The sequence below is a fragment of the Monomorium pharaonis genome, chromosome 9, assembly GCF_013373865.1.
Source record: "Monomorium pharaonis isolate MP-MQ-018 chromosome 9, ASM1337386v2, whole genome shotgun sequence".
Taxonomy (NCBI): Eukaryota; Metazoa; Arthropoda; class Insecta; order Hymenoptera; family Formicidae; genus Monomorium; species Monomorium pharaonis.
The window spans coordinates 20,758,648-20,781,896 of NC_050475.1; the positions used below are offsets into that span (position 1 = coordinate 20,758,648).

Sequence of the window (23,249 nt, forward strand, 5' to 3'; positions counted from 1 at the left end):
AGTGCAACCAACGTTAAGTCGTAATGATTTTTTAAGAAGCCTGTTAATAAATAATAATTCTCAAGTTTCTCGAGCAAGAAGATTTCAAGTTTTGTGCCTTGCCTTTTAAATTTCCATCTTTAAAGTGATTTTAATTTCCTAACCCACCGTCGCATTAGAGCACAATACTTTTTTTCATAAATAATACTTCTGATCTCTCGATCTATGGAACTCCCTTTCTCTTAAATTATTTTCCTCTCTTTAAAAATTACTCTCTCCATCCATTTTACGTCATTAGGATTTAATTAAGAAAAAATTCTTAGTTACTGCTATAGAAATTTGTCTTCTAGTTACAAATCTTTAAAATATTAAATTGGCGAAAAAATTTCTTGCAAACTTATTGTTAAATTATGTTTAGATATATGCCCAAAAATTATTCAGTTAACGAACATTTTTGGAGGACAAATTTATGATTTAAAATTTATCGTTATAACATAACGCGATAAATGTTTGTAAAAGAATAATGGGTTTATTTTTGGCTCTTGGAGTGACGAATAAAAACGGTACGTTTTTTGTGATTTTTGTCCTGCTGATGCTGAATTTTAAAAAAGTTTTGATTTGCCAAGAAAGTATATTTGAAGTTATTAAATCTAAAGTACTCTTGTTATTGTTGAACTTTACGAACGTATTAATTCGAAGTTTTTTTTGCTAATAAAACATAGTAATGCTTTTATCAACAATTTTATTATTTCAGTAATACTATTGTATTATTTTACTTTTAAATGTGCTTTTGTTACGTCTAAAATATTTTGTTTTCAAGAAAATTACAGATTTATATGTCGTCTCTGTAACTCGATACCTCATTAAAGCCTACGTTTCATGAACACGTATCAAGATACAACACGTATCAAGATACGTACCTCCTAAGAAGAATGTTTCTATAAGCCTCTTATAATTTCTAGAAGCAAAATTCATTTTAACTCCGCTGCAGTAGTAAGCAGCAGAATGAACTCCGAAGATTTCACAGGATAATCACGGATAAATTATTTAATGTGATTAAAGAAATTATTAATGTGAAAGAAATATTGTTAAAACAATTGGATTTTTTCTGTCGAACAATATGATATAACAAACCTAAAAAATTTGTATTCAACGAAATAATGTTTTACTTAAAGCCATATTATTTCTGTGAAGTAAATGTGTGGTCCAAACAAACAGAACAAATACTGAATATAAAAAAAATGTTTTCCTTTGTATTCATATGTTCATTTTAATACTTTCCCGACATAAAATGTTTTTAATGTCAAAATAAGATTCGAGTTTTTAAAATGTACAAAAAAAGAACTCTTTATTCTACTCCAGGAGACCAAAATCAGTTGATTTTACCCATTGTCCTTTATGGCACCACGAGTATAATCGTTGACAAAGTTCACTGCTATGCGACTCAACAAAACCCAAAGTGCGCACTGGCATGCATTGTATGTATATACGTACAAGCGTATGATTAGAGACTAAAAGGGACACGACGTTGTTGCGGGTGTCCAGGAGGGTGAGGGAACCATCGTCGGCTTGGTAGACGAACTTTTCGTGTGTTATCCAAGTCGGTGGTAACCTGTGCGGTGTCAGGTCATCACGAAGGCACTCGTCTAACGTAAGACGCCTGCCACTCCAATAGAGGAGCTCGTCAACGTACCTGTAAACAATAAAAAAGAAACAAATTTACAAAGGCAGTATAAACAGTTTTTCCAAGCATATAAATGGATAGAAACTATTTGGCTTGCTTTGGCATTATCTTTCTCTCTATTATATACCTAATTGTATCGTAGAGAATAGATTACTAAAAAGAAGACAGAGAATAAGTAAGACGAACTCACCCGAGGAGATAAATTGCCGTGACGATGCCAGCGATAACGAAACCGATGACCAGTAGTGAGAAAATTATACTCCGCCAATTGTGGCCGCCGTCTCCGTACGTTAAATCCTGTGAAAAAAGACCTCATACGTAATTATCGATTCGCGAGACCAATCAGTGGGTGTAGTGCACAAGCTGGTACAAGAGAACATGCAGATCATAAGAGAGAGAGGGGGGAGAGAGGGAGGAAGGAAAAGAGAGAAAATAATTTGAAAGTTTTAATAACAATAGGAAACGAGCGATCAATAATGTTCTAATTCTTTCATTTTAAGTTTTTTTTCATAGAGCATCTTCATTGCATATATCATAAAAGTCACAGATGTAATAAATGCATATATATATATATATATATATATATATATATATATATATATACACATAAATATAGATAAATATACACGAATATAATAACTACACATATGTACAAAAAAATAGAATACATATAGATAGAGCACAGTCATTATATAAAGAATAACATGTAGATTATAGTATAAATTATTAATTTTATTACTAACATATATGCAATCACGAAACTAATTTTCGAGACACAGGATTTGAGAGTTTATTTTAGATATTCGTTATTATTATTATACTTCAAATTTATTATTATATTTTTTTAGAAACATTCAAATAGAAAAAAAAACTTTTATTGATGATGCATTTCCATTTAAGTATATTTTATTTTTAGACATAATTTTAGACTTAAATAAAATAGAGATAAAATCGAAATTACGTTTTGTTGCAATTTTATTTAAATACTTTAATATTGATCTAATTTTGTTAATAGTTACATCTAGTAAATCTTTTTAGTTCAAACGCAAGGATGAAAAGTATCACTGATAAATTTCTATTTCTAATCGATTGACTTTTACTGTAAAAAAACCCGTCGCGACATTTTTTTGCGGTATTTTTATTTGATTCTCTTTGTTAAAATGTTTTTCTCTTTGTTAAAATTATAATTCTATTGCTTTTGGGACATAAAAAGGCAATAAATTAATTTATATAAGTATTCGTCTTTTATCAAAAAAGAAGATAAATGTTTTGTTATTAAAGTAAATTTAATTTAATTTAATACACACATGATATTATTTTATTTTATGTAGAAATTATTTATATATATCGCGCGAAATTAATTTGAAATGCGGAAGGAATATACGATGTATATTTATTTCATAATAAATTAAATATTTCATGGCGGAGAGCGACATTTCCGTTCGTATGTGGCATTTGACTCTCGGCGTTCGTTTTTCACAGTGACGTAGTTGCGTATATGTAGTAAGGTCATCATACTACCATTCGCGTATTATCGCATTATTCCTCAGAACGCGCGATTCATTTCCTGCGATTATTACAATTAGCAATTATTGATTCAGGCGATTAATTATCTTCCGCAATTAACGATTTGTAATTGTATCGAGGCGATGGCCATTTATCAAAGTATTTCGCGCGAATTATCCGTCTAAAATAGCAACCGGTCGAATGGAAATTGCTGGAAAAGTATTGCTGTGATTGAGTGACATTTACAGGACAATTATTTAACCGTATTTTTCATATCTTATCGCGCTTCGAATCTTTTTATCTAAGTATAAATCCATTATTTTAGGACGGAGAGCACGAAATAATATATATCGCCGGATTGTGACTTCAAGTAATTATTGTAAAATCCGAAAAAGCCGATGTACTGTGAAACGATTCGCCGAGAAAGAAGGGAAGTTTTGTTTCACGCGCTCGTCAGTCAGCATAAGCCCGCATACAGCTCTTTTCCGGCTCAACGTAATTTCTTTTGAGAAAATCATTTGTTCAATCAAATCTTCTTCACTGTTCGTCTGATTCTCACAATGGATTCTGAAATTTGCGGTAATCTAGGTGAATTTTTTTCAAATAAGAGCACGATATAATTTGCATTATAATAAAGATGACGTTTTAACGCGATTTATTATCGCACCTTCCGCTCAATTTTGTTAATCAGTTAATTCTAAAGTGCTACTCATATGTTTCTTACTCTCTAAATTGCAATTAGTGTATCACTGATTTGGTATAACACTATAACTAAAAAACTTTTCAACAAAATAAACGATGTTTCTTGATGTTTAACATTTGTTTTTTTGTTATAATTATTAAATCTGTTTTTAAGTAAATATTTTTTTAATCTATAAAACATTTCTTTTAATCAACAGAATGTATTAATTTGTTTCGAATAAATATTTAGTCAGGAGTATGCAAATAAATCTTTTTATTATTCAAGTAAAATTTTATTGATTTTATTTTAATAACTAATTTTCTGTGTGTGTATTTATGTAGTTGAGATGTTTCTTAAATCCGCATGCTCGTTTTTCAAGAACAGATTTTATTCTCGTAGATCGCAAAAACGTTTTTGGGGTCGCAACGTTCGATCGCGTTGCCTTCAAGAATATCGTGGTTTTCGATCGCTTTCGATGGTATGTACGTCACCAGCTACGTTATGCATATTGCATACGGGTTATGTCCGGCGGCGCCTGTACAGTCGTTCTTCTGTCCATCCGAATAACACGTGCAGGTCGTGTAATACAGATGAGTCGCACGGTCGCATCGGATTTCGTTACGAGGCGCAAGTTATACGACGCGCGGATCGTACTTGTTAGAGCAGCTTCCGCACATGTTCCTACACGCCAATTTGCCCTCGCTTTGGGTAAGTGCGGGAGAAGCGACATTTATCTTCGATGCATTTGATTTCGGCTGAATGTGGCTGCTCGAGAGGAATGAAAAGTAGAATTACCAAACGTTCCCCTGTTTTTCGGAGATAATTCCCGGATTGGGCTCTGTGCCTCCGGACAAAAGGACAATGGATAAAATGAGCTGGTTTTGGTTCCAGGAGTGGCATTTAAAATTGATGTTCTCTAAATGTAGTTTTTGATCTACTGAATCTGATTCTAACTTTTGACAAATTTGAATTTGTCGCAAAAACATTAAAATATATATAAAGCGAATTATGAAAACGGTATGTTAATAAAAGTATAAAACAATGAAAGTAAAATATCAAGTAAAAATGAATTAATATAATAATGAAATTGTCATTAAATGGACATTAATTTGATGTAAAAATTATCAAATTAATATTATGTCGATATCGATTCGAAATGTCAAATAAATAATTTTTTTGCTAGAATATTCATAGCTCCTTTGTAGATAAAATTTTATTATACATCTATTATAAAAACAAGTCTAATCTAATTTAACTTTTATATATAATCGTTAAATTGTTGCATCTTGTGAAACAGCATAAAATATTTGTATAATTGAAAAAAAATGTTTTACATCAAAGCGAAGGACTTCTAGAAATCGTATACAATAACTTGTAAATATTTTGTACAAATTTATGTTAAAGAAAAACAAACGAAAATGTAGCCTATTGTGCCAGTTATGGAACCTATTGTGTCAATTTTTCAAACATTTATTTTTATGTTGCGAAAACATTAATTATTAGAAAATTGAAAACGATATTATAAAACTGTTATATCATCTGAAAGAGAAATATCATTTTCTAGTTTAAATATATATTTTCAAAGTTTTATTTTTAGATTTTATTTTAAAAATATCATCCAAAAATACAAAGTGCACCAGTATTGGCGACTTTTCTCTAGCGGTGATCAAAATTTAAAATAATTTTTATAATAATGCGTTGGTTTTTAGATATTAATAATTTTTTAAATCTTTTATCAACCAGAACATTAGCTATTAGAGAAAGAGAGAAAAACTATTATGTTTTATTAGTAAGAAAACATGAATTAATACATAAAGCTTAAAAATAATAGCTTGCGGTACTAAATGTTTAATAGTTTAAATATGTTAATTTTAATATTTTCCTGCATAATATATTAAAATTTTTTGAAAACCAAAATCAGATTCAGCAGCGCAAAAACTGTAAGAAAACATACTATTTTTACTTGTCACTTTGGAGACTAAAATCGATTTATTTTACTATAGAGTATCATTTTTGGTGTACAAACATATTTAGAAAAAAGTTGAAACTTGTCCCCAAATTAAAAAAAACTTAATGAAAAAACCTAATGAAAAAGAAATTTATTGACAAACGCATGATTCATCGAATGATTAAATTGCATTACGGGGTAGTTTTCCTAAATCTTGCTGTAAACAAGTCGCTTAATGTAAGAATTGGCACAACCAAGTGTCCATTTACATTTTTTTCGTTACATTCACGTTTATAAAACTCACGACATAACAGGGCAGTCGCAGTTGTACGATACACAAACGTCATAACTGCATCTTATTGTTCGCAATAACTGATGGCTTTGCGTTTGGAAAATAAACACGCGCACAAAGGAGGGAATGTTTCTCTCTCTTTCTCCCTTGACTGCGCGCCATTAGCGAAGGAATATTCCCAGCCTCGAATATAGTTTAAAACGATTTAACCCCCTTCCTCCCTCCCCTTTCCCGCTTTATCTCGGATATTGCCGATAATGATGTTGCTACGAGGTAGACAAACGATCGACCGTCACCGCGCCGATTGGCCGACATTACGCCGCCCGGTAATCGCTTTCGGATGGCCCGACCTGTTTATTCGGATAAATAATCGTCGACGTCTCTGTTCGAACGATTCGCTATTTTCTTCCCCGGCACCCGACCTGCTCCTTCGCGTCGATCGATTTGCCGCCGTCGCTTTGAATTCAAAATACATCGCGTGCACGTGTGCGCGGTACGAGATATACAGATATACAGAGCGGCCATAAATTCGCCCTGGCGCGGCGCGGAACGCGCGCGACACCATCGGACTTCGCGAGCTGATATCTACATTGCGAAGAGTTGCACGATGCGGACATTATTTCGCGAAGATTCACGCTGCTTTATAGTGGCAATAACGCAAACGGCGGAGATGGAACATTCAATTTTTATCATCTTTCTCCCCCCCCCCCCTTGTGCGCTGATCTCATATTTCAAATATTATTCCGCGGTGCAAAATCAGAGTCCTGTAAGTTTTGCTCGCTATACCTGTGGATGCGTTAACAGTTTTTATGTAAATTTTTTATGCAGCAGGTATGTAACATGTGTATACGCGCGTGACTACGGCATAACAATCGTATTGCGAGAAGGTCAAGATAATTTCGCGATGAACGATACTGAACAGTGATGGTGCTTTCTTTTTTTATTTTCTTAGCAATAGTATTCGCTCGGTCATCTTTGTCTTCTTTCGTTTACGAGAAGCGTTTATGGGAAGCGACTTCTATGTTAAATAATATACAATCTTCGTATGATACTAATTTTATTGGTTTTGTAATTTATTCGTCTCATAGTTGCCTTTATCGTATTCAATGAAGATGGAACAATTTTGCGACAGAAAGGGAATTGTAGCTAAAATGAAGATGAAGATAAAAATATTTTTACAGAACGAGTATTTATAGAACGAAAAGATTAAGAAAAGATTTGACAAGGACAAGAGTATTTGATATTAGCCGCCATTCGATATATCAAAGTTTAAGATCTTTCTTACTTCTTAATATTTCTTACAAGGGAAAAGTTCAACAAATATACAATTTAAAAAATTTTAAATTTTTTTTACGTTATTTAAGTATAGAATACATGAGCCTCATCACGAAACAATTTTTTAACTGTTGATAAACAATTTTAAGAGTAAAAAGTCAACAGTAGATTCAGCTTTGATTGAATAAAATTATGTTTAATTATTTATAATTATATTATTGTGTATAATTACTTATAGTTGTATTATATTATTAATTTATATAAAAATTTATTTATAAAATTTTTTTTATTTGGTATTATTTAAAGTTAAAACTAAAGTTAAAGCAAGCACGATATGTATTCCGGTTTATTACATAATATAATAATAGTATATAATCAGTATCTTATGATAATCATGAGATATAAGAATTACTCTCTAAAGATTGTGGTTCAAATTCGACCAGAACATATCAAATTTTTAATTGATCACCACCTCTTGCAAGGCAATAGTAAACCACCGAGAGCACTATTACCGAGACGGTCACCATGCATGAGAGTATGCATCAAGTAAAGATCACGAACTTCAGATTATGACGGATCGACTTGAGAAAGAGATAATAGTCAAAGTATATCGTAAGAAAAAAGTACGTGTCTACATGTATTAGATATACATCAGTGTATTCATTTATTTTAACATCCATTTACTGCAGCACATCAATCTCGATAATCTTTCAACTTTCAATTATTCAGAATCGATTTTATTTTGTTTAACATTAGATTTTTATACCCTAATCAATATACTGACTTTTGTAAACAAATAATGATATTAATATACATATTATATTACTGTTTTATATATACATTTTTTGTTGGATATGTGTAAAATATAATAAATAAGAAATAGGTATGTAGTACACTTACATGATTAGATTTATTACAAAATAAAGCTTTCAAGGATATGTTCACGAAATACAATTCTGTTTTATATGATTAAATTCGGTGTGAAATAAACTTTAATTAAAACTTAAATAATTTTTAATTAAATTGCAAAACAATTTTTTAATTAAAATAATTTTAATTATGAAAAAGATAAGTAGTCAGAATATTTTTTAAAAATTTAATCATACCATTATAGTATTTTCAAAAACATGACATTTTTATTGCAAACATTTTTTTCAAATTTCTCATTGTTTTGTCTTGAAACGTTATTCACTTAAAAATATAAAAGCTGATTTTTTTCAAGAAAGCGAGAGAGAGAGAGAGAGAAAATGCTTTTACTTTCAAAACTGTTTATTAACTACAAAAAATTGTTTTATGATTAGGTCAATTTACTTTATACTTATGCAAAGAATTAAATTTTTTTTTATTTACACTTACCGAATTTTTCTTATCAGTTACTTATTTTATCACTTTTATCTTTTATTTTTCTCCGACATATTATATTCATTTTAAATAAATGCAATTAAAGAAGCTCAATCTTTTTCAATTTAAATATTTAATTAAAAGATAAGAGACTTGCTTACTGCGAACATTCTACATTGTTTGTGTAACGCACTGCATTACGGAAACATAAAAAAACAGTCCAGAGAGCGAAAGAGAGAGAGAGAGAGAGAGAGAGAGAGAGAGAGAGAGAGAGAGAGAGAGAGACGCAAGTACGGTATTACCGCTTTTATTTAAACATTCTGATGTGTTCTTGCGCAAAAACGCGGCCTTTACTCGCAAGAAGAAAAACATACGTTTAAATAAAATCTTTGTCGATTGTCAATTAAACTCCGACTGACAACAGTTTTTAAATGTGAATAAGCTTTCAGTATTTTCCCCCAACTTTTTCAATGTTTACTCTTCTCGTTTTTTTTTATTGCCCACGTCTATTTCACAGCCAGCTGGCGAATAGCCAAACGACGTTGCGAGAAAGTTGGTTTAATACAATTTTTTGCAAAATTTCTCGTGTGACCAATGCCTCACATTAGAATTGGGAACGTTACTTCATAAGTTTGATATATATAGATACTTTTTTAGTACTGACAATGAGTTAAATAGATGCTTAACTTATATAAACATTTATTATTTAAAATATTAAAAAATAAAATTAAATATGTGGCATATGTGTGATAATATGTGCAATAAAACTAAATAAAACTTTTAAGTAAACTTATAAGTTTTTTTATATACTTTATAAATGTTAAGTACATAAAATATGTATGGCCAACTATCCTATAATATTATTCTAGTCATCTTTATTCTAAAAGTTGTGAAAAATGTTCAATGTTCATGTTTTAATTTTTGATAATGTAAAATTTTTATCGAGTATTTTTTCTTTAATGTCGACAGTGTTACATGCTTTAAACTTCAATAAAGTAATATAGTAAACGCTAAAAATAATGAAAATTAAAGTATGTTTTTTGCATTTTAAAACACTATGACCATCATACCCGAGTTTACTCTAATAGAAAACTAAATAAATAACAATAAAAGCAAGATTATATTTCTTATTATTACTGCAAAACTGTACCGGCATTGTCATTATCGTTAGAGACGGAAAAAGTAGCAATAACCATAACGGTATTAGAAGTAACGTGCGTAATTCCAAATCTTCACTATTTACATATAATAGTTTATATGTAAGAGTTTTTTGCATTTCTTTCACAATTAAATAAAACTTTAAGTGCATAATTTGCATTAATTTAGTAAATTTTCAACATAATAGACGGTTATTCTTTAGTACCTAAAAGTTGGAAAGTTTTGCAAAGTTTACGTAAATTGCATTTTATATTGAAAACATAACATTTCAAAGTGTGCAACGGTTTGTAACTTGAATCTTTTTTTTTTAAATAACCAAAAGTAGAAGTTGAAACAACTATTTATTTAAAAGTTATGATAATTTTCGTAAGTGGAACATATATGTCCCTGAAGTACGAAAGGATAAAAAGTTTACATTTTTGTAGCCCGGTTTCCTCTCGTAAAAGAAATACAGCCTTTTAAAATCCTTCAAATGAATTAAATTTCATCGGAGTATTAGATAAAGTTATTAGTTGGAAGGCATTAGTTGAGATAATAATAATAACAACTTTATAAGCGCAATTAATTTGTACTCTGACATTGGTGTGATGATTCGTCCAACAAGTATTCGAGATAGTAGTTCGTCAGACAAAATGCCCGTGCTTATGCATGTGGCACATTGAGCGAACCGAATACAATAGGGATTAATTCAAAGGAAATATCTACAGCGATCGCGCGGTAATCCGAACATGACGGTTTTCGGGTATTCCACCACGGCGTGTAGTGAACTGCAATGGAATGATAGATAAGGCCGTCGCGCGCGCACACAGGCATACCGGCACATTGCATTTATTGCTGCACGTGTTCGCGGTCACGTTGCATGCGTTCGGTTTATTCTCGCCGGTTTATGAAGCGCGAAAAACTGACAAGAGTGAGCTTACTCGTTTCCTCTGTATTAAATTCTAGTGATAGAGTTTTTTTCGATTGCAACGCCGTTTTCCTCAAAGTTTCGGCAAATGGAGTATAAGGATATATGTGTAAAAGTATATTTGTAAGAGAATACTTATAAGGAAGTATGTACAGGAGAGTTGCCGACTTAATTGCTTGTTTAAGTTATTTTTTTATTATATTTTTTATTATATCATAAATGTTGGGAATTATAACTCGGTGTTTTAGCCTGTTTACTGTATTTAAAAGCTTTCAATATAACATTTTTAATATCTAAATTTACATTTTATAATCGTCTGTCCATGTCAATGCAAGCTTGACTTGATGTATACTCTACTAGACATCTACCTGCATGGGAATATTGAAAAACAACGTTTGTTAGCTTTAAAAACAGTTTAAAAACAAGCTCGTCAAGAAATAAATACAAAAATTTATCGATACAAGTACTGATAAATGCAATATTACATCGATGCCACGCTTATATTGACATAGGCAGGTTTTATTTTGAAATCCAAACTAAGATAAGAAATTATTTCTTGCTGATTTTGTATTTTTGCTTTAATTTTTAATAAAGCATTTTAAGACCTGTGTTTATATAAGATTTTTATCTTATTTTTTTCAGCTCATGGGACATACAGTTTATTCGAGCAATCCTGAGGAATTCTATGCATCTAATTAATGGAGTAAGTTTCTTGCAATACTTGCCACGATATATCCTTAGATTTAATTGTCGAATTACCAAACTGAAGAATTTTTTAAAGTTTAAAATACCGCCAGTGCGGTTTTCTTGTTTCGAATTCACCGCTTTGTCATCGGATAACTAAGTCACGAACGGAACGCGATCGTTATTACTGTTACGGCCCCAATAATGCCACGCGATACCATCGCCGTTTCGCGATTCGCGTTTCCAATCGTAGACCGTAACATGCGAATACGCCGCGCGCCGTGTACAATTTCATGTAAAATTGCTGTATCGGACGAAGCTACGTTGAGCCGCGATCGAGAGAATTCGTTGTGCTACGTCATTAATAATCGATAATCCGGTACAGTGTTCGACCGTTCGGAAATCTCGCGGCGGCGGTGGCCGACCGGCGCGTAACAATGCAGTTATTACGGTGCGCGAAATCGTAGAGGCGAGAAAATTGGGCCACGGCACACATCGTGAGAATCCGAGGCACCTGTCGGCGCCAGACGACCCACGTCGGTTTTACGCGCGGCAGAAGTCAGCGTTTACGTGCGAATTTAAATCTATATACTACTCCGCTCTGCCAGAAGTTATATTTACTGGCGTACTTAGCCTGTTCTTTTAAACGTCCTTTTAAATCTGAGATTATCGCTTTACAAGGAGCGATTGTTTTACAGAAATCCGTTCTGACTACAACAAAAGCGTCCGTTCAAATAAATTGCATCGTCCAACGGCTGGTCCCGCACAAAAAACTTTTCAGAGAGAAATGAAATCGAGTTAGAATCCAGCTTAATTTTTTCAAAAAAATTAAAAGTTTTGGATCTGTGAAGATTCAGATTATAAGTATAATATTTATAAATATTATGCAGTATAATACTTTCTCTTTTGATTGTTCTGTAATTGTATAAATTTGTGTGTATTTTCATGCATAATATATTTTGAGAAGACAAGTCGCATTTTCTTAATATTAAAGTTTTAATATTAAAGATGTCGTGTGGTAAATAATGATAATTTATGGCTGTAAGATCCTATTAATTAATATTGTCTAAAAGTATTAGATTTAAACTTCAAATCATATTTTCAAAAAAATGAAAGAGATAGAGGAAAAAAGACAGTTATAGATTAGATGTAGAATTATGGAATTCACAATACCCTTTATTATGTTACAAAAAAAAACAAGAGAAAAGAGTGTTTTACTGCATATTTATAACATTTTATCCATTTCATCCAAATTGATTGGATCTGAATAGGTTTCCCTTAGCCCTTCCTAATGCTTTTTTCTAAATTTTGATTCTTATTTTGTATATGCATGTTAAAACTGAGCCAAATCTTAAAAAATTAATTATCAAGAATGTTGGTTAAATGATTACATTTTTGATTACATTTTTAATTAAATTTTTCTTTTCTATAAAATATATTTTCTCTTCAATTACTGATTATAATAATTACAAAGCTTATAAAATTAATATTTGTTTAATTGTTAAGGTAGAAAAGAAATACGTTTTGTTAAACACAGATGCACTAACACAGCAAGCTTCGAATTAACTTTAACAATTCGAACCATCACATCATTGATTCTGTCAATCATGGATTGTAACTATAACAAATATGATATTTACTTTTTTATCGTTGTGCTACAGTTTCAATAAAATATTTTTAAAATATCGATATTAATTACATCAATGTAATATACACAAAAGGAAAGTTACATGCAGATTGATCAATATCATTTTTTTTATTCTACTGAAAACACACACACATACAATATGTTTGATATGAAAATGATATTCCTTCTTTAATTCGATAACGCAAATTCTTGCGTTATTTCTGTTTCAATCCCGAGCAGAAAACGTATATGTCTGAGATAAAAATAGATTTCCTAATTATCTCAGTGCGATTATCTATCTGGAACAAATTTGGGCATTTTAACAGTACTCTGAGCTACTTGGAAAAACTTTTGGGAAATTTTTACGGTTTGTCGAGTGATCTGAGGTCTGAATTGTAAGTAATAAAGCTGTGATTGCTTATCTTCCGAGAGACTAGAAGTCATGGCTGCCGCCGCTCCCTTCACTGGCGTTCGCGGGGACAAAGATTCGTTTTCGTTTCGTCACGAGCAATTGTCGGCAGCGCGCACCATCGCACCGTTATTTTTTCCCAATAATGCGAAACACACATACACACACACACACACACCGCACCGAAGTTTTCACCCGTTTCACCCGACGCCAATAATTAATTCATCCGTTCGAGAGGCACAGACTGCTGTGCCCGCCTGACTGCCGAGAGCCAAGTTCAGCCGCAAGTAATCCACCGCCCACCTTCCGCCACTCTCCCCCTCCGCGTTTTTCTCTCCTCTCCTCGCCCGCGCGTCTACACGTATATACATTCAGAATGGTAAACACGCGGGCATATGCACACGCGTCGTTACGCCACGTGTCAAAATATCACGCGGTCGATCGGAGCTATTCGCGATCGATCGCGCGTCCGTTCTCCGCGAGTACGATCGCGCGAAGCGACAACGCGCGGACGCGCGATACCAATCGGCGGCGTCCGTCCCCGCGGTCATAATTCCGCGGATCGATTTGTGTCTATGGTCTATGTCACTCTTCGTCGACAATCGTCCGTCCTTCGGAACTATCAGCGCCCGACTAAGCGCGTCCTAGCAGCCGCTTCGTCTCTTCGTCGTGATTTTCTTGAGGGGCGGAGAAACGCCTCGGGTGATAAAGAGATCCCACGGCGGCCGCTCTCTTTTTGCCGTATACTCTCGGACAGGAAGTTCAAAGGGGCGACACATGTGCGCACACGTGTAAGCGAGGCCGCATCACCACACGTACGACGATGGTCTCTCGGGGTCACGGGATCGGTCGTGCAAAAGGGCCGATAATCGAGCGCGAGCAGGCCGCCACTCATTGCGCGTGTTCGACTTCTTTTAACGCGACAAAATTGTCTTCGATGGACCACGGCACATTTTTTGTGTATGTATGCGATTTCGTGAGAGGGAAAAACTGGAGAAAATCGTCTTTTTTTCAAAGAGAATGAGAATCGCGCCATCAGTCATTCATTGAATTTTGTCGACCCAAATACAAAAATTTTAAATATAAAATAATAGCAATATTAATAAATTATGATATATTTTTATTCTTTATTTTTAATGGCAATGCATTAAAATATATTTTTAATCTTTTTATGCACATATTCAAAATGTTAAACGTCTTTGGCATTTTAAATGTCTCAATATATGGTGCAAGGGAAGCACTTAATTATTATGTAAAATTTATTTAAAAAAGAATTTAATTTTAATAAATTGTAAAATTTTTCAAAATAATTTGTGAATTATCGTCCAACATCAATCAATTCTTAAATAGTAAAGGGAGAATTTTGCTGAGTGCAGACTACTTAAAGAGCTATTCTAATTTAGAGCGAAAAAAATGTAACTTTATTTTATACAAAATTTAAAGAAAGTTACCGCATATATTATATATTTACTTATACTTTTGCATATCTAGATACTTGTACATACATTTGTTATATTATATTATTTATTATATTAGAAAATATTTATAAATTTTTGGCATGACTAAATGTGTAATAGTTTTGCTCTTTCTCAAAGTGAATTTGGTGAATCGGTAATAACGTTTCAGTATTCATAATTAAATATACATTTTCAGTCCTGCATAACTGTATACTCAAGTTGTCGAACTTAAAACGTAATCATAGACTAAAGTTAGAATTGATATTTCAAGTTAAATTGATCGTCAATTTGATTTCCTAATAAGTTCTTTATAGATTTTTTTTTAAGACGCTTCTAGCATCGTAATCGAATTGACGATCAATTTAACTTGAGAATATTAATTTTAGCTTCAGGCGTTACAAGTTCAACAACCCGTATCAGCATGCGCAATTATATAGAACTGCAAATATATATTTAATATTAAATATTAAAATTTTATTGAAGATAAAGAATTACTTTGATTAGAAAGAAACATACAATTATGTAAAAGAAATAGGATTTTCTTTTAAACGCACTTATATACGTTTTGTTAATTGTTACACGTTCTTGAAGTTTTATCATTATACTAAAAAAATCCAATGTGGGATCGCAATGTTCATTATTTTCGTGTAGAAAATAATTTGAAAAATTTCATAAAATATTCTACAATAATATAACCTATTAAATTGGTTGAAGTTTGAAATGTTTCTAGAACAATTTTTTTAATTTTTTGAAAATAATTTGTCCCGTTTTTAATTTAGCACAGAGTAACTTTTAATTACCACAAACAAAACGCAATACTTCTCAATCGATACACACATCGGAAGACACAAACCACGATAAATTCAATAAACCACCTTTCAAATTATTTGCAAAATTCTGCATAAAAAATGGTTTGCTTTAGTCCTCCTAATTTTACACAAAGGGAAATTATTATGTATTGTGTGTACAGAAAAACTATTTCAATACACAGATCAAAAGGTATCTTCATGTTTAATAAATTACACTTCAGATCATTTAAAAAATCTTCCTGTATCAAAATCGTTTATCCGAGAAACTGGACAATTGTTCCAGGAACATTACAAACTTTAACAATATATAAACTATCTTTTATGAAAATATAAAAATTCTATATAAAATTGTATAATTGCATTATTATTAGCTGCATAGATTAAAAATCAATAATAACATTAAAAAAAATAAAACGTTAATATAATTTTTGAAGTGTTGTTAGTACGCAAAACTCACTTCTCATTTACTTCACATCTCTGTCACTAAATGTTACTTACACTAACTAAGTAAACATACTAATGAGGCGAAATGATTCAGGTGACCGATAACGCATTCAACAACTCCCCCTTACGACCGTACGCCACGAGCATTAATTCTCGAGCGCGTGTATGTGCCTGGTTGGAAATAATTCGCGCGGGAGTTTCGACGTGATGACAAATGGGGATGAAAGGGGCTTCAGGATGCTCCGTCGTGCTTCTCAGCGAGGAAACGGGAACCGCGACCTCGAAAGTCAAACGCAAACCCGAGGATTTCTACGTGCCGGTCGCGATACACCACAACAAGTCTCTGGGAAATGAACGTACGCGCGCGCGCTGAACTTACCAAACTGCAGCCAGTTTCTACGCGGCGGCAGTGGCAGTTGGTTTCCACCTCGGCGGGGGTAATGCAATGATTTTCCACGCCGCGCGACTGTTCGAGTTAAAGGGGTGTACAACCTGTTATTCTCTCGTTTTCGCACCGCCTGTGTTGGGAATTTATCGCCGTCTTCTTCGGAACGCACACGTTGATAGAGATCTACGTTCGGCGGAACGTCACGTTAAGGTGGAACCGGAACCAGGCCAACCTAACGAGAATGAACGATCGCGAACAAATATTTATCTCTTATAAAAATGTAATACTCCGAGTAGTATTAAATTGGCCAGTAATTAATACTTATTTTAAGTATCAAAAGCACTGCTGTTAGTACTTTTTAAATAGGATTATATTTTTATAAAGAATACACACGAAAGTGTCTTGTTCTTGCTGTTCACCCTGACTAGAGCAGGCTCAATCGCGATATTCGCATGATCTGCTACCGTCCGCGGAGGGTGATGAATAACGCTATCGATCGCGAGATGTTTCAGTCGTCGGCGGATGAAGGGGGGGTGAGCCGGGCGCGTGCTCCGGGTTTCGAGTGACATTTAACCCTTTTGTTAGAAATTTACCGAGGACACGGATGTCGCGCGACGGCCATCGAAACGGCGATGAGCAAAACGGCATTGTTGGTTTTGCGGTGGCGGCTTCGCCGAGCGTGTTGCACTGGCTCGTCGGGGAGGATTCGTATTGGGTTTGCGGGACGCGCGTGTGGGCGTGTGTGCGTTGCGCTCGTACGTGAATATCGAGAAGAAAGTAGGCGAGAGAGTCTCCGATTTTCAATTCTTCCAGGTACCAATTTCTCCTGCCCCTCCCCTTCCCTTCCGCCGTCCATCGTTGTATTATCAGGTAGTCCGATAATCGAGTTAGTCCGGGTCCTTGTGCGCCACCGGACTAACAGAAGTTTCCCCGATTCTATCGTCGGACTGTCCCTCCACCGCGTGCTCCTTGTTCCTTGCGATTCTCTCTTCGTATTTTCTGTCCGCCGACGCGGACGGCGGGTGATAAATTTGTTTACGCTACGTAGGTATCGAGTGGACACACCGCGCACACACGAAAATCGCATACGAATGAGAGGAGCCGGCAGACCTGATCGATCGCCCGCAACATGCGGGCGAGAGGCGGGAGGCGGAGGGGGACGTTTGAAAAATTATTGAAAATTCGACTGGCCGTATTCACACGCAGAAGAAGAATTAGCCAGCAAAATTGAAGTCGTGGCAGCTAAAATGTGCCTTTGAAACAGTTAACGTTGTTGCTATCGAAGCTCATTTTATCAGCTGTTAAAATACAGGTGTTAGAGAAAAAGATAATTACTGTTAAAATCAAAACGTTTAGCTAAATTCATTGTACTATTTTCTTTTCGCAATAGAAACCACAATAATATTTATAGTGAGACCGAAACCCGTATTCAAAATTTAGGCCTTATATTCAAGATTTCCTTAAGTTTCTTTAAATGTTCTATAGCCAATAATACAATAAACCGTAGAACATCTGAAGACTTAAAGAGACCTCGAGTATAAAATCTGACTATGAATATGCGCGTAAGAATTTTAGCTAAAGTTATATGTGCTCCAATGCTAGTGCTTGGAATTTTTTCTATCTAAAGGAAAAAATATCAAGTTTCTTGTGTTTTAAGTAGAAATACACGAAATTGTACTGTCAAAAAACGTTTTATTTACTTTCATGTTGGAGCTTAATTTTAGAAACTCTTTTGCGAGGAATCCTTTCATAAAATAAAATCCTCTTGTCTAAAGACAAGAGTGAAAAGTCTCATCATGCCGCGTCATTTATTTTATTTTGTGTAATTCTTTACTTACAAAAAAACTTATAGAAATATTTTACCGCATTCATCTGTTGTGCTGCGCACAATTACGATTTGAATATTCGATTTCACGCACGTGCATAAGTGGAATTGTTGTCACTTTCTTAGCTAAAATATATTTTTAATTTTATTTTTTAAATAAACTTTATATTTATCTAGATAATTTTACATTATCTAAGCGCGACACAAAATATTTAACTGATATTACTAAATTATTTCTTTGCGTGTAATTACGTTACCAGTCGAGTTAAGCGACATTGATAATGAATTTCTCGTTAAATTGCCAATTACGAATCTTTTGTACCACGTGGAGAGGTATTTTGGGGTTTCGCCGCAAGTCTTTGAACTTTGCGGGAAATGTTTGGACAGCATTAAGTACGAATTATTTATGGTACTTTTGATGAAGGCTCGCGAATTCGACCTCTCGACTGTCAAAGAGCGAACCGTGTCGGTTAAAAGATCCTCATGACGGTCTGTACCTTCAATCGACTCACAGAGTCGGAAGCCAAGTAAAAGTCAAAGTTGACCAAAGGACAAGCGGACACGGTTCGTGGGGGCCACCTTCTGATGATTTTAATGGATCGGCGCGATAAGGTCGCCCATGGTCGTTAACTGCTGCAGTTATAAAACGCAGCTCTCTCTTACAAAGTATTTCGGTCGAAATTCTCACCACGGTCAATTACGACCGCGAGATAAACTCCTCAACTTTTCAAAGTCTCTCTCTCTCTCTCTTTCTCTCTTTCTCTCTTTCTTCGACTAAATACAAGTACAACGAGCGGAAGCGATTTCGATGTAATTGAGAGAAACGCGCGCGGGCGGCATAATAAGAGTGGTTTTGCCGCGATTTATATTTCGTTACTTATGCAGAGGAATAAGAATGTCGTCCTTCGCCGAATCGTAGCCTTTGTTCCGGACGGTCGGTTAATTTAAATATAATTAAACTACTTTTCTCTCTCTCTCTCTCTCTCTCTCTCTCTCTCTTTCTCTCTCTTTTTCACTCGTGGAAACGGAGGAGGAGGTCGCGAATAAACGACGGCTGGAAACTTTAATAGTAACACTTTCCGCGGTCTCGCAAGTGCTCGTAAACCAGAACGAAAATGCCGTCTGACTGTAAGGGGTGAAGAAGCCGTTTTTACGTGACAAGGCGACGCGTGTTTCGAGGAGACACGCGCGCGAATCGTACAACTTCATAAACGTGAGATACTTTCGCGCGTGACCCTATCATCACTTCCTCGCGACGTAACGGCCGCAATTAATTATCGCGTTATTTCGCGGCCTATTCAAGTTTACGCGGACTTACGAAATGCTATGCTTTAGGCGTTGTTTTTACACACACACGTCCGAGGGAAACATTGACGCGTCGCGTTAACGAGGCGTCAGCCGTTTATTTTAATACTCGCTAAGAGCACTTCTTTCATATTCGCTGGACGGCGTATAATTGACGCCTTTGGACGTCAATTAAAAAGTTGAGGTATCGATCCGGTAGTCAAACCTTGTAGAAACGTCGCGGAATAACTGTAAATTTAACCCTTTTGCTAGCAATTTGTTCCTTTTGGCCGAGCCGGACAAACAAACCGACTTGGTTATCGAGATTTCGACCGGATTTTTCTACCGGAAGGCGGTGTTTTTGCGGAAGGTGCGCCTTTGGAATGGAAAGAGCCTTTTGTGAGAGAGAACTAAATATTTACAAAAATCGTGCGGCATGAATATCTAATGTCTACTCGTGATGCGAACTCCACTTCGCCAACTACCGCGTCGGGAACGATACTCGTTATCGAGTTATACTTGTAGTTTATACGCGACGTAACTACGCTATTTGAATATATTATTCTGAGTGGTCACTAATGCCGCTATCGACACTCAACGCAAGTAATTCTACCACTTTGCGAGCACGTGCGCCTGCCGTGGGGCTTAATCGTCGATACGATCCGGCACTCAGACCTAACGTTACCTAGTACAGAATGATATGCAAAATGCACCACTCACAGTCATGACACAAATTATAATTTCCACTGGCAATGATGGGCGTACGAAATTCTTTTTCCGAAAATTTAGAAATAATCTATTTTTGATATAATGGAAGTTTCGAATGTCTTGAGAAACTCTAGAAAATCTTAAATATCTAAAAACGCTAGAAATATCATAGAGACTTTAATCAATTTTAAATAACATTTCAAACGAAAAAAATTTTTTTTTTAATTTTTAAGTAATTAGATTAGTCTCAAGCCCATCACTGTTTTATGCCCTGAAGTTTTTATAGGAAAGTTATTAGATAGAAAAAAATAATGCAACATTTATCTCCACACTTTTGATGTTCCACTACGTCTCTACATTAGACACACTATCATTTCTAGAACGTGTAGATGGGATTGTTTTGTAACTACTTGGAGGATTATATATAGATGAAAGAGAGATTAATAAGACCTGACTTCAGGCATTCACAGATTTGTCATTATGTGTGACTACACTAAACAGTCCAGTACACCGATCAAGTCACTAACACCACAACCTCGTAAGTTTTTCTACGTTTTCCAATCTAAAAATTACGAATATTATCGCACAATACGGTTTATTAATTCGCTCCGCATAAGCTTGATTTCTTTTCGTTCGCGAATTAATAAACCGGTACTGTACCGCGTTGGTTTTCATCAATCGTGCACCTACATGCATTTTAAACCTGATCGCACAGTCCACGAGAAGTACTCGAAGATTAGGATAGGGACCACTTGCTGAGCGATTTACCTCTTTTACCTGGGCTGACTTTGAACGGGGATCGGCGACCTGGACGGTCTCATCGGGAGGCAGCCGCCAGGAGTTCCTCTCGATGTTAACGCTGGCGTTCATAGCGGCCTCCTCCTCCTCCTCCGCCTCCCGTATCCTTCGTCGGTCTCAGCCACTTCGTCTTCGCGCGATCGCTTCCCCAAGGTCCCCAGGGTAACCCCCGGGCCACGCCTGGGGCCGAGGTTTTATTACGCCAATCCACAGTTCCTCACCTGAAAAAAAAACGTAAACGAGATCTAATAAATTTATACGGTAAAATGAAGCCGCAGAAAGATATACATTCAACCAATCTAGTGGTAGCAAAATCACCGAATGACCTGATGAAAACTGATGAATATTGAATTGGAGAAGATGGAATATTGAAGGATGGTAGGAGATAAAGAAGATAGAAGCTATAGATTCATGAGCGGTAGAAACCGGGGGAGTAAAACTCAATCTGAGGCCTAGAAGTTAAACATGGTACAAAGAGATAATAGCAAATTCAACCCGCGAGCAATTTATGTCCGTACGGTACAAAGCTGTATTCGTACGAAATTCATTCGAATATGCAGTAGGTTTCATAACATGTGGACATAACTTTAGAAACGACTTCACAAAAATAATACAAAAACTTCATACACTATAGATCAATTAGGTTTAATTATCAAAAGATTTAGATATCGCGATAACTAACAAATTATCTATCAGTGTAAATGTTATTATTTTATAATTTTATTATCCTTAGAACCTAAAGTATACGTGAATAACCCATAACTCTACATTTAATTTATAACCGCCTTCTTTTTCTATTAATAAAATCTGTAACTCAATAAGCCGAAATGACCAAATATAGTGTATTTGCTGCAACGACGACTAATAAGATAAAATTTTCCAGTTTGAATATTTTTAGTTAATAAAATTTGTAACATTTTAAAATTTAATTTTAATGTAACGATTCGGTTTATTAATCGTAGAGGACTAAAAGTAGGTTATAGTGTGTTTAGTTTTTGTTAGAAGTCTCTTTTTTGCAGACAGTTAAAAAATTACAAATTTTTAATTATAGTATAAGTTAATTGGATTAGTTATACATTTTTATGTTTATTTTTGTGTTTTGATATTACGTCGGAAGTTGTGCCCATAAACCAATATAACATATATTCGTGTGCGAAATTGCAAGAAAATCCAAATTGTTCAAGACAAACAACGATTAAGCCGTACGATTTAATCGAATTTCTTTAGTATCCTTTTATTCGCGTCCTTATATCGCAGGTATTATCAGCGGCCAATCGACGATCGCTTTCCGACGTCGTAATTTTTCCGAAGGAATTTAATATCCGAGCGGTACGCGATTAGTCAACGCTCCGAATTCCGCGAGAAAGTTGTAGCGTTTAATTCGGGATTTGTATTGGGAGGAGAGGAAGAAAAGTTTCTCTGCTAACCCAGTTATTGCGCGTTCTTTTCGGGCAACGGGGCTGCAACGGTGTGTGTTTTCGGTAACTGGAAACGGGATCGCGATAACGAAGTACCGATTTTGGCTGCCGCGAATTTATGGCGCGTAAAAGAAATACAATGGAGTAGCGGGAAGGAGGCGAGTCATCGAGAGGGCGGTCGATCGATCTTTCCGCTCCTGTTTTTCCCGTTGTTACAAGGAATAATGTGCCGCTGGAGATTCGAAGAGAGCGGAAATACATATGTAAAAATTACGCAGCCCGGCTAATATCTTACCGCAGAATTTTACGCGACGCGAAAATCGTTTTACATCGAGTTTTAAATCTCGAACCCGCTTACTCGCTCGTTCATCTCGAGTTATGAAGTGTGAGAGTGATTATCATAATATCATTTTAATACGACGGCAACTGAGATATTATCCTGTCGAAAACTTTGAACAACTTTATGAGGTGATTACGTAGGAAGATTGAACTCTTTGTCTATGTAAACTTATCGAGAATGCGCGCGCTTTGTGCGATTGACGATTAATCATACGTGAAACATATGTGAAACATATGTGAATTTGCACTATCTTTGTATACGGTATACAGGTAACAGGGATCAATCA

General features: G+C 34.8%; 1 protein-coding gene across 5 annotated transcripts in view; it reads right to left on the reverse strand.

The window, feature by feature from the left end:
- LOC105835483 (inactive dipeptidyl peptidase 10) overlaps positions 1–23,249 on the reverse strand; it is an 89,329-nt gene that overhangs the window by 11,235 nt on the left and 54,845 nt on the right. For 3 of the 5 annotated variants that reach the window (XM_036292389.1, XM_036292388.1, XM_012678803.3), the window contains exons 2-4: positions 21,176–21,426; positions 1,854–1,960; positions 1,474–1,672 (exon numbers count right to left, since the gene is read on the reverse strand). In XM_036292389.1, coding sequence (XP_036148282.1) covers positions 1,474–1,672; positions 1,854–1,960; positions 21,176–21,277 — 408 coding nt within the window. In that variant the 5' untranslated portion in view covers positions 21,278–21,426. Of the gene's footprint in view, positions 1–1,473; positions 1,673–1,853; positions 1,963–13,505; positions 21,427–23,249 lie in introns of those variants that run through there. The other 2 variants (XM_036292390.1, XM_012678806.3) reach the window with 2 other exon arrangements.